Below are 16642 nucleotides of genomic sequence, written 5' to 3'. Positions count from 1 at the left end.
TGTTCTTAATTAGTGCTTTGTTGGATTTTCTTAAAAAGACCACTGCTGCCAATTTTTATCTGCTGGTAACTGATTAAGCATCAGCCAAGCCAAAGGATCTCTCTAGGAGGAAACATTATTTCATAATGCATGCAGTCCTACTCCTTACCCCCGAATCTTCCAGTTTGTCCTTCGGGAAGCCTAAGTTCCAATCAAGAAATCTGTTCCCAGTTTAAGTTGTCTTCTGCTGTAGCTGGGGTAACTGGTTTCAGCAAGCAGGATGGAGAAACCCTTTCACTTACCTTCTCACGGAAGTGCCAAGATCCCCCTACCACCACAGCATGTGCCTTGAAGTCACAGACACTGATATCTCCAGTACCGCACATCAGCAACTGAAAGGCAAGAGATTGCAGTCAGAAAGGCAAGAGCCCAGGAAACAAGGCAACAGCTACTGTACAAATTACAAACATTTAAAATGCTTAAAGAAACATTTTGGCTTTTTTCCAGATCCAGAAAGCGCTTCATTTGTCAGAGAGGAGGGGAAGTAAGGGTAGAGATGCTTAGGGAGGCAGCAATTACCTCAAGCTCATTCTCATCAAAAATAGACAGGAGGTTCTCAGGAACTAACTCATTAAGACCTGGAAGAGAAGAGGAGAGAAGAGCAGCAAGTACTATCCCCTGGGACATAAAGGCAGAGAGGAGCAGGGAGCAGACAGCATGTTACCTTTCAGGAAGTGATCCACCTCCTCTCTAACCTGACTGGCCAGCCTGTACTGCGCAAGCAGATTTAGATACAAGATTTTGTTTTCATTGGTCACTGGCACTTGAGCCCCTCCGGCCACCAGCTCTACCACCTGAAAACAGGAGAAAACTTGATGTGAGTGTGACCAGCAGCATTCCCCAAACCTGAACTCCTAACCAGAATAAACCCAAGCAAGGAGCTACTGCCCAGAGTAAGCTCAGTTTTCTGGGGCACATAGCAGAGTTCTCAGCCTCCCCTGCTACAGGCAGAAGAAGTTAAAGCATCCCACCTTCAGGAGCTGCCTCCCTCACCTTCTCCAGCTGTCCTGTTTTGCTATACTTCTCTTCAGCAAAGACCAGATCCATCTCACTCACATCATTGTTCAGTATGAAACAAACTTTGGACTTATAGAATTCTGGATCATCCGTTTCAAAATACTGTGTGAAAGAAAAAGACGGCAGGGACATGGAGGGAAGAAAAAACACCCAAACATTGTTAACCAGGACTCTGGTTCTGCTTCTGCTACACCCACCAACGTTCAACCTCTCCCCAGACCACTACAGGCTTCAGACAAGGCTGGGAAGCTTTACCTTGTAATGCATACGAAGTCCTATGATCTGAGCCAGAAAGGATCGGGTGAAGCGAGCTCGAACCAGCTGTTTGTAAGCGCCTCCCAGAGATGATTCATACAGACACTTTCCTACTAGGCGGCCTGCAAATTCATACACTTTGAGTCGTAAATATGTGGGACGCCCTGGATTTGGATGCACCTGCGAAGAGGAAACAAAATTAAACATCCAAGTACCAGACAAGACTAGCACAAATAGCAAGTATGGAACCAGTTCAGGTCACTGCATCTCTCAGGCTGCCCCAGGAGCTTTAGTGTAATATCCTTAAAGCCAAGAAAATGCCTGAGCCTTCTTAGGAAGAATACGAGATGTTTCACATGCACAGGCCACAAGCTCTATGAGAGCAGAAATGGATTCTGAAACATTCAGACCCAACAGAACCTCCAGATACTCTGATATCAACTCCTCTTGCCCAGAAATCCAACCTCCCTGCTGACTGGTTAACTTCTGCTGTTGATCCAGCCAGTTCTTTCACACTTCAGTGGGTTACGATCCTTAAGCAAAGCTTTGAGACAGGCACTGGAAGTGACTATGCAGGCAAGCTAAAGAATGGGTAAGGTTGCACACCACTTAATGAATTTAGCAGCAGCATTATTAACCAGCAGCATGTCAACGCTGGTTGACAGTTCTGTGCATTCAGCGTAGGAACTGCAGACTCACCAAGGCCTGGTTGTTGTCACTAAAGCGGGTAAAGAGTTGATTGGTGGTATCAAATAACGCCTTACAGATGAGCTCAAACCACTCTCTGCGAGGACCTCCCCAGTCCAGAGCTACAAGATAGAACAAGCTTGGTCATCAGTTCAAGAGTTTCATGTGTGCTGCTCAGTACTACCTGACATGAGAGCTCATCGCAGTGAACAGCTCCATATCAAAAAAGCAGTATACAGGGACTCCAGAACTTTAGGGTCTGCTCCCAAACCTAGTCCTAATATTTTTTTTTTTTTTTTTTTGGGCCTCAGGTTCCTGTGTGAAGTAGGGATAGACTAGCACCAGCAGGATAATTCACTAACATCTGTGAGAAAGCAAAAGGGCTGCAAAGCCACAAACTACAAGAAACCAGAATTTCAGCCTAAAACTATTCCACCGTCATTCCTTTCACTTCCTCTTCAAATACATTCACAGGATAACTCACCTTCTTCATCCTGAAAAATCACTTCAAAATTTTTGCTCCAGTCAGAAACAGAAAAATTTCGTGTTGCTTTGAAAGACTGTAAAAATAAACAGAAAAAATAAAATAGCAGCAGCCATTTCTGCTTGGCACCCCATAACCAACATGCAATCCTGCACATGTGGAGGGGCAATTTAAGCAACACAAAAAACAAGAAACAGTCTAGTACTCTAAAGTATAAAACTGAGAATTAGGAACTTCTAAGGTCTAATTTTTATATGCCCAAAGCCACAGAAGTAAATTCCTCATTTTCTATTATGAGACATTATTCACATAAATACAGCTCATCTTAAAACCAGTGTGATGTCTTAGCACAGCACAGATGTAACCCTCTCAAGGCTGCAGTACTGTATTGTTTAAAGTATTAAAATGCCTGTGGGAAGGAGCAATTTCTGTAAAGCACTGTCATCCCACGAGTTAGATTTAAAAAAAGGAACATTTCAGAGAGCATTAGAAAATAGATTGAAAGGTTCACTGAGTTCGTACTTAAAGCATGTCACGATGCAAAAGAGAAAAAATATTTAAAGTGTCTGCAGCTTCCTGTGTCCCCATTCCAGATTCCAATTAAAGAAAATTTTTAAAGCTACACAGCAGTCCTCAGTCATACAGGTGGCTTTGGTTTAGCTTATCCTCAAATAGGTTAGGGCATCACACTAGTCACAGCTCTGGGCTGAACACATTGGTCACATTCATTGTGCCTGTCAACCCTGGACACTAAAGCTTATATTTTTTATTATTACAGCACTTAATTTATTTTGTCTTACTAGGCTGTAACACCAGTGCTTGTGACAGTGCAGGAATGTCCAAAATATCATGAAAAAATAGTAATGGAAATACTGTTTAGAAGTTAAGTCATTTCGTAGCAAGCTATTAACCGAAACATAATCTGGTAAACACTGCAAGCTCTTATGTGCAGAAAATATTTGAAAACACAGATTTACTGAGTGCAAATCCCAGCCACTCCTGCTTTCCCCAGAAATGTTCTTTTCCATCTTTATAACATTACTGTTGTGAGACATGTGGATAAGCAGGATAACTGCCTGCCCTCTGTACACAGTATTTAGAATGTCAGTTAAGAATTGTATTATGTGAATGACTCTCAAATTTGATTTCAGGAACACCTCAGCTCAGGTCAGCGTTGGTGAAGACTTAACTCAAGGACTTGTACAGAATACTTTATCATCAAATAGAACCACTACTAGAAGCCTGTCGATGCAAGAGTTTCGTGCATGCAGCTCAGTAACACCTGACTTGACAGCTTATCTCACTGAATGGCTCTGTACCAAAAACACAGTAAAGGCTCGGGAGCTCTAGGTTTTGCTTCCAAACCTGGTCCAGGTAGACAGTCTCTCTCTGGGCCCCAGGTTCCCATGTAAAGTGGGGACAGAATAGCACCAGGAGATTTCCTGCTTTTATAGGCTGTGCATGCATTTACCCTAGACATCTCTCAGGCCCTAATTTACTCTGCAATGAGTTCCTTAAAAAATTATCAGTTTCCTAATTACTTAAGAAATTGATCTGATCTTACTGGCTGTAAAGAAGGAACACAGCATCCTACATAACACCAAACCTGAATATAGAGGAGCTACCCTGAGATTTTTTTTTTTTTCCTTTTCCTGTCTCAAGCTGTCTATTGGCATCTGCCTTGAAACAGAAGGACTAATCATTTTTAGCATGGTTTCCCTAACACATTCCAGTTCAGATTTCTTTAGGAATGGAGCAGAAGGAAAAGGATGGAGGAAGCACTGGGCTAAATCAAAGTGACCTGTACACTCACCGACTCCAGCAGACAGTGACGGCTGACCTTCAGCGTTACCTTGGAATGAGGTCTTTTCATATGCACCTGACGCAGCTCTCGCTGAAAGAAGTTCACTTTGTCCTGGAAGGTCTCTGAGCCTCCTGAGAATAATGACAGTTTCAGTCAGGTCTGAGCTGTCAACACCTCTAGAAGGCATTCCTAAGACTAACTGCACAGGTCAGCTTTACAGCCCAAGGATGAGTTTATTAGAGCAAAGTTTGGAAACAGAACTCTAAAGGCAGTTTGCAGTTAGTCTTGCTGACATTCAGATACTCACAGGTGCACTTTCAAAGAGCCTGACAGAAAAGCCAAACTGAAAAGGAAAGCTGGAATGATGAAATACATTCACTGGAAGCACCAACAGGAACAGAACATGAGACTCCAGGAATCAGAGTTCTCATTGGAGGTTATTCAGTGCTGACAATCTTTATTGCCAAGGGAAACTAGCAGATTCAAGTGCTAACTTCCTGACTACTGTACCCACCTCACCACCCCTTTACCTATGTTTTTATGCAGAGAGCGAATAAAAGTGGCTGCCAAGATGTTCCTCTCCTTGCAGCTGAGCTCCACAGGGGGTTGGATTCCATCATCCACCACCAGTGTCAGTAATTTGTGCACAGGGTCAGGACCAAGGTATGAAAACTAGCAGCAAAAAGATGCAAGAAAGGGTAAACCCATCATGCAGAAGGCACAGCATATTCAGTAGACAAAGCAACACCACTCGCCCTCTAAGACTTACCCTGCTCACCCATGCAGACACAGTTAACAGGAACACTTATCTCAAGCATCCAGACTGCAGTATCAATGCTGCTTCAAATCTCACACCTTAGTCTAGGGGCTTCAGTGGACACAACCACAGCAATTTAGAAAGGTTATGAGGAAAATAAGCAAGAGAAATGCAAAAGAAATCAAGATTTTTTGCCTAGGATTGGTAGGAAGGCAGGAAGGAGTGATACAACTGGCTCCTATTCATAAATATTAGCAGAATTTAGGCACTGAGAGGGAATTTCAAAGTCTGAATTTTATGCAACAAAATGTTGCTCTGTGAGTGGCAGCCCTTCTCTCCAAAAGCAAAAACCAGACTGTCATTCACAAGGACCACAACCTTATAACATGGAGGTGCAGCGACAGCTACGTGGAAGGAGGCTCACCTTTGTGCCAGGACATACTCTAAAGGTGAAAAGGCGCCAGGGAATGATCTTCAGGTAGAATTCTTTCACTGAGAATTGCTGAGGAACCAGAAGGAAAAGAATCATATAGAATCATAGAATCATAGAATGGTTTGGATTGGAAGGGACCTTAAAGATCATCTAGTTCCAATCCCCCTGCCATCAGCAGGGACACCTTCCACTAGATCAGGTTGCTCAAAGCCTCATCCAGCCTGGCCTTGAACACTTCCAGGGAGGGGGCATCCACAACTTCCTTGGGCAACCTGTTCCAGTGTCTGACCACCCTCACAGTGAAAAACTTCTTCCTAATATCTAAGCTAAACCTCCTCTCTTTCAGTTTAAACCCATTTCCCCTTGTCTTGTCATTAGCTGCCCTTATGAAAAGTCCCTCCCCAGCTTTCTTGTAGGCCCCCAAGAACATGTTACAGATCACACATCTGTTAAGGGTTGTTCCTAAAACACGAGGCATAAGAGATCCATAAGGATCCAGACCTCCCTCCAACCCCAGGGAGAGGTTTCTGCAACATTTGGTGACATCTTCCTCTGGCACAATACATAAAAACCTCTAAAGCTGTACAGAACTGTAAGCAGCTTGTCAGTAAGACTTTACCGCGTGCATTTATGATGCACGTGGGATACCAGCATGAGACAGACTTTACAGCAGTAAGGCACTGTGTTCAGCAGAACATCACCAGTCTAATTGGAAGGTAGTGTTAAGTACACTTGAGAAGCTGAATTCAGGACAAGATTGTAATGCACTGACAAAAAGGTTTTGGAAAAAGTCACACTGCCCAACAGAACTATTAATACTACTCTCTGATTTTCCCAACCATTTCAAACAGCTTTCAAAAAGCACTTGCAATTGCTAAATCCAGGAGATTTGCAGAAATTTCTCCTCAGGGTATTTCTGCCAGAACAAATAACTACTAACTGTGGAACTGTCGCCTTCTGGAGAGCAAGCTAACATGAAATTTTAGCATCTTTAGACAAAACACAAAACCATTGCCTGCACAAGCCTGTTCTAGCTGCAATGACTGGAAAAAATGACGAGCACCATTTCTCCAGAAACAGAGCAAATATGAACAGCAATCCTTTAAAGAAATAACAGCACAGTAATAGTTATCTACTGTACAGCACAGATGCTCTAGGTGTATGTAGAGATATCCAGGGATACAATTATGCAAGCATTAGAACTGCATTAATAACTCTGGCACCTAACGGGAACCTGCAACAGCACCCACATTTGGTGATGTCCTTTACCAGGTGAGGCAGTAGAAAAGGGTAGGAAAGTCCAGAACGACACTCCAAGGATGAAAGGATGCTGAGCTCACAAGGACCCAGCACTCATTCCCAAAGTCAGCACTCAGTCCCAGAGCCACACACAGGAGAGATTTAGAAATCCCCAGCAACACCTTTCATCCTGTAACAGTTACATCCTGTAACTGTTTCACAGCCCTCTTTCTCCAGAAAGCAATTCCTGCATTAGTCTTTCACTTTGATATTTATCACTGTATTTTTCAGAATGCATTCAGACCGATAGATTAATAGAATACCAGGTTGGAAAGATCATCTGGTCCAAGGATCCATCCATCTCAAGGATCATCTGGTCCAACTTTTCCTGGCAAAAGCACAGTCTAGACAAGATAGGCCAGCACCTTGTCCAGCCAAATCTTAAAAGTGTCCCGTGCTGGAGAATCCACCACTTCCCTGGGGAGATTATTCCAATGGCTGATTGTCCTCATTGTGAAATACTTTCCTATTACATCCAATTGGAATCTCCCCAGGAGTAACTTGCACCCATTACCCCATATCTTTTCCACGTGACTCCTTGTAAAAAGGTAGTCTCTACCTTCTTTGTAGCCACCCTTTAAATACTGGAACACAATGACAAGGTGTCCCCTAAGCCTTCTTTTCTCAAGGCTAAACAAACCCCATTCTCTCAGCCTTTCCTCACATGGCAGGTTTCCCAGCCCTTTGATCATTTTTGTGGTCCTTCTTTGGACCCTCTCCAACCTGTCCACATCTTTTCTGGATAGTGGGGACCAAAACTGAACACACTATTTCAGATGTGGCCTGACAAATGCCAGGTAGAGTAAGATAACAAGTTCTTTATCTCTGCAGGTGATGCCCTGTTGATGCAACACAGCATCCTGTTGGCTTTCTTTGTCACATCAGCACACTGTTTACTCATATCGACCTTGTTGTCCACCAGGACCCCTAGGTCCCTTTCCACAGACCTGCTCTCCAGCTGGGTAGATCCCAGCCTGTGCTGCACACCTGGATTATGCTTTCCCATTTGTCTTGGTTGAATTTCATAAGGTTCTTGTTAGCCCACTCTTCCAGCCTATCCAGATCTTCCTGCAGGGTGGCTCTCCCTTCCAAAGTGTCCACTCCCCCACTCAGTTTGGTATCATCAGCAAACTCCATCAGAGTACACTTGATCCCATCATCCAGATCACTTATGAATATATGAAACAGCCTTGAGCCCAATATCGATCCCTGGGGGACCCCACTTGTGACAGTTTGCCAGTTTGAAAAGGAGCTATTTACCACCACTCTTCGGGTGTGGCCTGTCAGCCAGTTCCCCACTCACTGCACAGACCACTTGTCTAAACTGTAACACATCAGTTTCTCTAGGAGGAGGCTGTGGGGACCCCTATTGAAAGCCATGGAGAAATCCAGGAAGACCATGTCCACTGCTCGCCCCACATCAAACAAGCAGGTTACTTTGTTGTAGAAGGCAATCAGGTTTGTCAAGCACGATTTGCCCTTGGTGAATCAGTGCTGGCTTTTCCCAATCACATGCTTCATTTGACTTGTGATACCCCCCAGTAGGCTTCATTCCATAACTTTCCCAAGGAGCTGAAGTAAGACTGATGGGCCTATAATTTCCTTGATCCTCCTTTAAGCAATTCTTGTAGATGGGATGACTTTAGCCTTCTTCCAGTCTCCTGGGATGTCCCCCAATCTCCACGACTTCTCAAAAATTATGGAGAGTGGCCTCGCAACAAAATCAGCCAGCTCTTAACACCCTCGGTGGATACTGTCAAAGTCAATTTAAATTTATCAGTAGATTTAGTGGAATCTTTTTTTTCTAGTTTCCCTGAATGCACTAAGTGGTAAAGGTTTCAGTTAACGTATTTGTACTCTAAGAGGATCCTCAGTTTCTCTTGACTTGCTTGAATCCTGTTTCTTCTTACTTATACATTTACCCTTTGTCCTCTAATTTTTTTTTCCTTTTCTTTTCCATGAAACATTCAAGAAACAGGAAAGACAAAGACACAAAATCTGAGAGCATCTTCCTTTAAGTTCTGATCTACAGGTATCAGAAATTGAGAAAAGGAATTGTGGGTCTGATCTGACCAGAGCAAAGGAAAGACAAATAGAACAACTATGGAACAATCAGTGAGAAAATTACCAGCAGGCTTTAGCTCAGACCTAGAAAGACACGCAGAGTCCTAAAACTTCAAGGAGCATTTTAACATTATTTTCAGCCATGAGTTCCATGTTTGCTGTCTGCCCTTAGACAAACCTTTTTTAACCAAATCTGAGGCTCCTAAATCTGCAGCCCTAAGATACAGGGCACAAGGAAGCTCTTCAGTTGCAGTATACTTTAAACATGCACTAAAGAGTGGTAACTTTGTGATATCTACCTTAGGTGACACATAGCAGTACACTTTTTTAGGTTTCTTCACTTTCTCAGGGGTTTGGATGTCAGAGGGAGAATCTTCATCTTCATCCTCAGTTGCAGTAGAAGGACGGCGCTGGGAGGAGCTCAGGTGTGTTGGTGGAAGTTGCCACTGAGTGTTGGTATAACTGGGAGCATCGTAAAGGTAGGCTTCAAAGTAAATACTGACACCTGAGGTGGACACATTGCGTTCTACAATGTTCTTTTCATTCTCTGAGGGAAATAGATATAGAAGAGTTGTGTAAATCTTAACAGAGACTAGAATCAAAAGGTAAAGAATCCACAGACCACCACCAAATTAGTTACTATGATTTTAAAGAAAAGGCTGCACATCCAAAGGAAAACCTGGTCAAATAAACTCTGATAAAGAGAACCCAGGAGTGGGGTGAAAAGATTTCAAGACAGCAGTTTGTCTGTCCTGGCTTCAGACAGTGACTGGTTAAAGAAAAAAAGAAAAAGGCATACAGAACCTCTGTCTCAGAGCACCAGCCTGAAGGCATAGCCACGTGACAGCCACATTGCAGACTGGCTCCCTCCTGAAGAAACCAGGAATTATAACATTGTAAAAAAACCACATAGGTTACACGCAGTGTTCTTCATTCTCAGAGCTTAACACACAATACATGACTGGCTCACTTACAGTATGGTTCAGATGCAAGCAGTAAAAATTGCCTAATTTCAGAGGTAAATCTCCTGACATAGGTGAAAAAACACATGTGCTTTTATCTGCTGATAGAACAGAGAGTATCAGCCTTCAGAGATCTCCCTTGTCAGCAGCAAATTCATTTAGTGCAGCATTTTTAAATGAACAGGCATTCCTCGCATGGAATTAAGCATGGCTAGCCTGCAGGGAAGCCACATCTAGCTCTGCTACATGAGTGTGTGAAGCATCTTGTAAGAGGACATCTGGAGAATGAATACTGAGTAGCTCTTGACTCACCGCTTAGAACAATGATGTCAAAATCACCATTGCTTATGGGCTGGTTCTGGTAGGAGATGCAGGCGTGGAAACATCCCCTACAGTGCAAGGTGAGCCTGAAGAACACTTCACAGGTCTGCCGATTGGACACCACAGACTTCTCAAACACAATATCAGAGCTTTCTTCTTCTTGAGGACCCAGCTAAACAAAAACCAAATTAATAAAGGGGACTCTCTAGCTCACCCGAAGTCAAGCAGCAAGGGATGAGGTTGCACTCACCTCATGGATGGAGAGGCTGTAATTGTGCTCATCTATCAGGGACACAGAATTGCTGGTGGGATTGTCATATTCATCTCTGGGAACTATCTGCAGAGTGTGCTGCTGCCCACAGGTCAGCACCAGAGTGGAGAAATGGCAGACAATTTTGGTTTTGGAGGGAACCACCATCCCTGAAGAAGACACCAATAGTTTAGAGTCAAACAAATTCCAAAGTGAAGCTACAAAGAGCAAAGGAAAAGCAACTAGGGGCACAATACCCTTGAAAATGGATCAAATCTGAACACATTCCATGCCCCTTCATTCAAAAAACCCAAAGTATCTGAGCACTGAAATACATGGTGGGGTTGCACAGGGTTTGTCTTGGGTCAGAAACTTAGTACTGATAAAGCCAACCGAGTTACCAGCCCTCTAAAGAATGCTTTTTCCACTATTCTAACGTTCAGCTCAAGAACTCACTCCCACAGCACGTAGAAAGTACAAGTCAGCTGACATCCAAGGAAACCTGCAAATTCAGCTTACCAAACTTTAGTCTGGAGAGAATCTGAGCTAAATCTAAGCTTCCTCTTTCTGAAAGGGTATCTTAGCAAGCTTTCTATCTATTCACAATGCAATGGGATAGAGATATTTTCAATGAACACGTACATGAAATATAAAAGATGCCGATTGGGGTCAAAAAAACAAAAGCAGAAGGTAACAAATTTAAAATAGATAAAAAGGAAATGTTTTTAAAGTGTATAATCAAAGCTATCAACTACTCCAGAAGCTCAAAGGAATAGAGTAGGGTATTCAAAAGAGGAAGAGTTAAGTCATGACAACACTTCCAATTCAGGTACAATAATTCAGTACTTTCACTAAAGGCATTCTCTGACTACTAGATGGATCATGAGGAAGTTACTACAAAACAGAGAACATGACACAAGTGGTTAGGGAGTTTAAGCAGCACTAGTGACTTATTCTGTAAGGCAGTTTCTATTTTACCACGTACTGGTAGTCGTAAGTATGCTTTAGTCATGGGTCTATTGCTGGGATCTACACGTGGCAAAAGGAAAATGGTGAAGGGTAACCCTCTCCCTGTCACCTACCTATTTTAGCTGGAAACATATTTATCTAACTGCCTCCAAATCTACTTTGAATCATTAGAGGGCCACTTAGACCTTACCTGGCTGAAACACCTTGTAGTAGGGGCTGTAGGCCACATTCAAGCCACCGAGTTTTACAGTGATCTCATATCTCCCGGCCCTGCGCACAGTGAAGGCCACTTTCACCACATTGGAATTAGGCTCCTGAAGAACTTCCTGGGTTACAGGAATATCAATTGCTAGCTCCACATGGCAGATGTGAACTCGCAGCCCCACAGGCCGGTGAGCAGGGAAGGGTTGCCCATTTTTATAGAATAACTGCATGGGAAATGGAGAAGTCCAGGTCAGCAAAAAAATGCAGTGCACAGAGAAAGAGAAAGCAAGTCGCCTCGGGGAAACAGGGGCAAGAACTCTAGCTCAGCAAAGGGAAAAAAATAAGAGCCAGCTCTGTCACACAAGCTGTGTTCTCCCAAGCGAACAGGGCACAAGGCGGCATTGAACAGCCTCCTTCTCTTTTGTGCTGGGGTTCAAATGAGTGCCCTGAAAAAGAACTTGCCTCTCGGCATTTCTTCTCTGCACTGTCGGTGCAATATCAGAGCAAAAACCAAGAGAGCTCATTACCAAAAGGAAAAAAAGCCACACCCTTTCGGAGAAACAAGTAGATCTTGTCCATTTGTACAGCTAAGCTCCGGAAAAGCTCTCACCGGTTTGTTACAGACAACAGTGTGGAGAAGATGCTGACCTAAGGAGCTAACCCAGTCTGTACTGATAAGAAGCATCAGCATGAAAACAACAAGTTAGATAAAATCACAGGCAGCTCAATCACTGAAGTGATCTGCCAGACAATTTCAGAAGGTAACATACCTTGACCAGTATTTGCTTACAAGGAAAGAATTACACCTGGAAACCCTAAGTGCACGGACGGCTCTTCAAGAGCCAGCAGTTTCTGGGCCAAATCCTGCCTGCCATCTGCAGTCAGCCTGCACTCAGGAAAAGGTTACTATTATTCCCTGTTCCTAAATAAGGGAGGGCGTGGGGCCTGAAGTAGTCTGTATCTTGCCTGTCAGTGAGAGAAACTAGTGCATGCAAGAGCTACTGTTGATGAATAAAGGGCTAAGCAAATGCAAGACAAGCATGAAGCAGAAGGGCACATTGCTGGAGCTGCCATGAGTGAGAGTCAGTAAGGTGAAGGGAATAAATTTAAACAGCAGGAACAGAACCAGTCCCTTTCCCCTCAGCTCTTTCTTCACTGCCTGCCCTGGAGTCAGAACTCCTCACTCACCCTCAAGCAGAAGAATTCTCCTTGCCTTCCCGAGAGGGATGGGTATGGCAACCTGGCTGAACTTTTCTTCTTATTTTGAAACCTTTCTGAGTGGGGAAGGTGGTGCAGAAAAGTGGGCACATGAGCCCTGCAAAACCTGTTCAAACTTCCTCCACGTAGCTCCAAACTCTCAGTGTTCAGACCTCCCCACCCATCTTATTGGTATCCTTGTCACATCCCCCTAGACTTGGCCGTTTGGAATTTGGAGGGAAACAAGAGTCCTCGGGAGGCTTTCCCAGACAGAATAACACTACATTTTGGAGGAACAGGGAGCAGCCATGAAGCTTTACAGCTCCTGGGTTGGTAAAATGCCCACTCTGACACTCCCAGCTTCAGCTGCACAACCAAAAGATAGCACCAAAAGATAGTCTGTTGAAGGCAAGGCTCAGCCCACTCACTTCCCAGTGAAGGAAGCAGTAGATAGGACAAGCCTGGTCTCCTCCAGCTCTTCAGAGGATTCTAAAGAGAGGGAGATAAGATTTTAAGAAGTACAAACCTCAGATATGCACTTATAGAGTTTTGCAACACAGTTAGAGGGGGGCAGAAGACAAACAGATGGCTTTCTTACTCCTACATTACATTCAGCTTGGCCTCAACAAAAAACATTTGAAGAGCCCACCCTTAACCCAGACCTCTGTTCCTGCCCCAAAAGCTGCATGGAAACAAAAATATTCCCTTACATGCACTCGGAAGGCCATGCTATGGCCCACCTCATAGGGGTCCTTCCAATCCCAGGAGATTTTGCAGGACCGGGGATCCAGGTAGTTGCCTCGCACGTAGTCATAAATAGTCCGCTCCCCTCGGCGTTCCCGGTCCTCATGCTGAAGGAAGCTGACTATACGTGCGGCAAGCTCAAAGAGGAACTTAATGGTGAAGAAGAAAGCTACCACAGATACTGTGATCCCACCTGCAGCAAGGAGAGAACAGAGGGAGGTTGCAGCAGATGGCTGAGTCAGGCACCACAATCCCCTCTGCATCAGCCCAGCCTTTTATTAATGACATTCTACTCAACTGCAAATTAGGTGCTTAAGGTAGATGCGATTGTGTGAACATTTATAGTTTTTGTTATGCAATGAGTAAGGTTAGAGAATAACAAGTCCCTTAAAACTCTGCAAATGCTTGCAAACAGAGGAAATAGGTAAAGGTGGTACAGAGTCTCAGGTATGGCTAGCAGACATCCCAACAGAAGCACTGAATTCCCTCTGAGTTGCAAATTAGAACTACAGAGATTCCTTTAAGGGAAACAGTCGCATAACCACACAACCCCTGCACATCACATTAAGGCCTGATTAAAAAGCATCATGGAGGCAACAACCCTGCACTAGTTCTCAAAAGAAAAAGTAAGGGGATGGCTCGGGAATGAGGTCAATGGAAGGACTTTAGGAACAAGAAGAATGGTGGAGAGGTAAGTCTGCCAGGTGGAGGGCACAGTGTGGGCTGACAGTAACTTCATGTTTGTTAGGTAGACTCTGAACTAACATGAAAGCAGAAGCTTTCAAGAAACCCTCTAAAGCCTATGGAGAGGTCAACAAATACAGTGGCAGCCTTTCCTTCACTTACCAATAATGTAAAACATCAGGTCCCTTCGGTGAGACACACAGCCGAGGATCACAGCTGCATCTAGAACACAAAATAGGCCAAGTCCAGTCCAATGACTCTTCCTCACACACATTGGCCTAAATTTAATCTATGATTCCTCAGACAAATACCTATCGATCATCTTCCTCTCCAAGAACATCCCTAAAGCATTATTCCGTAAGACTGTGAAATATGCAAACAGCACAGCATGCTACAAGAAACAGTTCTCCTCCCATCACAGATTCCCATTCAGATTCAAGGATCTATAAGAAAGACAACATATTATCCTCAGAAAACAGTCACAGCAGGCTCTGAGTACTGAAAGGAGGAGCCACTTTTTGCAGGATCACCAACTTCGACAGCAGTGGCCAAAAGCCACTCAAACTCTCACACCTACTTGCTACTGCAAATCACAAAGTTAACTTCTAGTCTGCCATGAAAGCACACCACAGAGCCACCACCAGAATGGACAGAAGCTGACCCTCAACCAGCAACCTTAGAAGAAAAAGCCATGGAATAAAAGGGTTGTGGACAAAACCAGCCCCATTTGTTCAGAACAAACAAAATCCTTCCAGGGCAGACCTGAATCAATTTTTTCCCCTGTAACTCTACTACATAAAGCATGACTGCAACTGGAAAACAGTCCATCTGTATTCTACTCGCTTCTGCAAAGTGCAGCCTCTCTGCTGAAACTCTCGTGGATCAACACACAAGCTAAAACCTTGGCTTTGTACGCTATCAAGATTACAGCCATTTTTAGAGACACCAATCTAGAATCAAGCTCTCACTGAGGGGACTGCTAAACAAACATGTAGTAAAAAGACCACACCCAGAACAACAACATGCTGTTTGGTGGATAAGACATAGCTGACAGATGGAACAAGAGCAGCAGCAAGGAACGTGTGTGACAATTAGACAAACAATTTGGCATAGGCTAATGCAGACAATATAGCTCGCCATGTCACCATTCAGTTAGTGAGAAGCTACATTGTGCATTCAAGCTGCTTTTTCTTTTTCTAAACAAACACAAAAAGGGAGTTATTCATCAGTCATCTCAACAGCAGCAGCAACTGAAGCATGCAGAAAGCTTAAATGAGGTATTTCCCCCCGCCAACAATAGCCATGACTTTCCAGCCCAGCAAATCCCCTTTGCTGGCCTCCACAGATATTCCAGCCCTCCAACCAAAGAGCAACCACATACCTTTACACAAGTGCCCATGTTCTAAAAGGCAAAAGGAGGGTACCCATCCTTCAGCATCCGTCCTCTTTGTGCCCAACACTGGGGCAAACATCAGTAAGAAGAGGCCATAGAGAAGATTATCACAGAAGGAGAAACTCCTGGAGCTTGCATCACAGAATCACTGATGAAAGGTGAGGATCCGAGCACAGCAATTTCTTCCTCTTTGTGGAAAGGGGTTGTCCTGCAGTGCTGCTCTCCGTAGCCTGTTGTTTGCTAGCTTCCCTGGAAAAGTAAGTAAAGGAGAGAGAAAAGTTGGATCTCTCCATTGCTGTGGACAAATCTAGCAAGTAGAAACATGTGAGAGGTGTAAGCTGCAAGAGTATCACTAGACGTCAAATCCACAGGAGGGGTGCTATGAAGGTATCGCTGTTGATGAGGTTCTAGGCTTCACCATACCCTCAACCTTCACCTGTCATGATCTCATTTCATTATATGACCCACTGAAACTAGGAGGTTCAAGATAGAACAAAACACAACCTGCCTCCATAAGTTTCATCCGGCTCATGGGTCTCATGCAGCAGCTAAGAACCTGCGTGCTGCTCATGAGGAGTGCTGAGGATCAGGCACCGCTTCAAGCCTTCGCACCCCACAAAATGCCATGTACTGTTCTCAAACTGATTTTGCCCAGATCTAGAGGGCTACTTATAGAGAAGCTGAAAAAAAAAAAATCTTTGAAAGTTCCTGGACTCCAAAGCAAACTTTTTTTTTTTTGCTGCTGTTGTTTTAGGTATTCAGGAAACCAGTGTCCTCATAAGGCACTTCAGTTTCAGCAGCGCTATCCACTACATTACAGTTTACTGTCAGGACTGAGATAAGAAAAACCAACAAACTAACAGCAAAGATTGATGCAGCCCACAAAAACCAGGACATATGTCAGAAGAAAAGCCACAAAGCCTCCACAGTCGGTATCTACTCATTCAGAACATGGTTTATGTAAAGGAGTGAGAACTAAATGAACAGACCCAGGCTCTCCACAGCAGCTGTCTGTGCAGACAGTCACCTCTTCTGGGGATGTAAGTGATGTGCTCCTCCTGCCTGCCATACCACTGCCT

The 16642-nt window shown here is 44.0% G+C and overlaps 1 protein-coding gene across 1 annotated transcript in view; it reads right to left on the bottom strand.

Annotated features, from left to right (window-relative positions):
* Positions 1-15813, bottom strand: part of AREL1 (apoptosis resistant E3 ubiquitin protein ligase 1) — a 17475-nt gene extending 1662 nt beyond the window's left edge. The window contains exons 1-17 of the mRNA XM_010169729.1: positions 15552-15813; positions 14333-14392; positions 13453-13679; positions 11532-11769; positions 10373-10542; positions 10114-10294; positions 9139-9386; positions 5468-5545; positions 4817-4958; positions 4296-4417; positions 2483-2558; positions 2011-2120; positions 1312-1491; positions 1033-1158; positions 704-833; positions 559-617; positions 282-371 (exon numbers count right to left, since the gene is read on the bottom strand). Coding sequence (XP_010168031.1) covers positions 282-371; positions 559-617; positions 704-833; positions 1033-1158; positions 1312-1491; positions 2011-2120; positions 2483-2558; positions 4296-4417; positions 4817-4958; positions 5468-5545; positions 9139-9386; positions 10114-10294; positions 10373-10542; positions 11532-11769; positions 13453-13679; positions 14333-14392; positions 15552-15642 — 2328 coding nt within the window. The 5' untranslated portion in view covers positions 15643-15813. The remainder of the gene's footprint in view (positions 1-281; positions 372-558; positions 618-703; positions 834-1032; positions 1159-1311; positions 1492-2010; positions 2121-2482; positions 2559-4295; positions 4418-4816; positions 4959-5467; positions 5546-9138; positions 9387-10113; positions 10295-10372; positions 10543-11531; positions 11770-13452; positions 13680-14332; positions 14393-15551) is intronic.
* Between the last annotated feature and the right edge of the window lie 829 nt (positions 15814-16642).

This window comes from Antrostomus carolinensis, unplaced genomic scaffold (genome assembly GCF_000700745.2).
Source record: "Antrostomus carolinensis isolate BGI_N321 unplaced genomic scaffold, ASM70074v2 scaffold2356, whole genome shotgun sequence".
NCBI lineage: Eukaryota > Metazoa > Chordata > Aves > Caprimulgiformes > Caprimulgidae > Antrostomus > Antrostomus carolinensis.
Note: the sequence above shows the minus strand (reverse complement) of the source record. Positions and strands in the feature narration are given on the sequence as shown.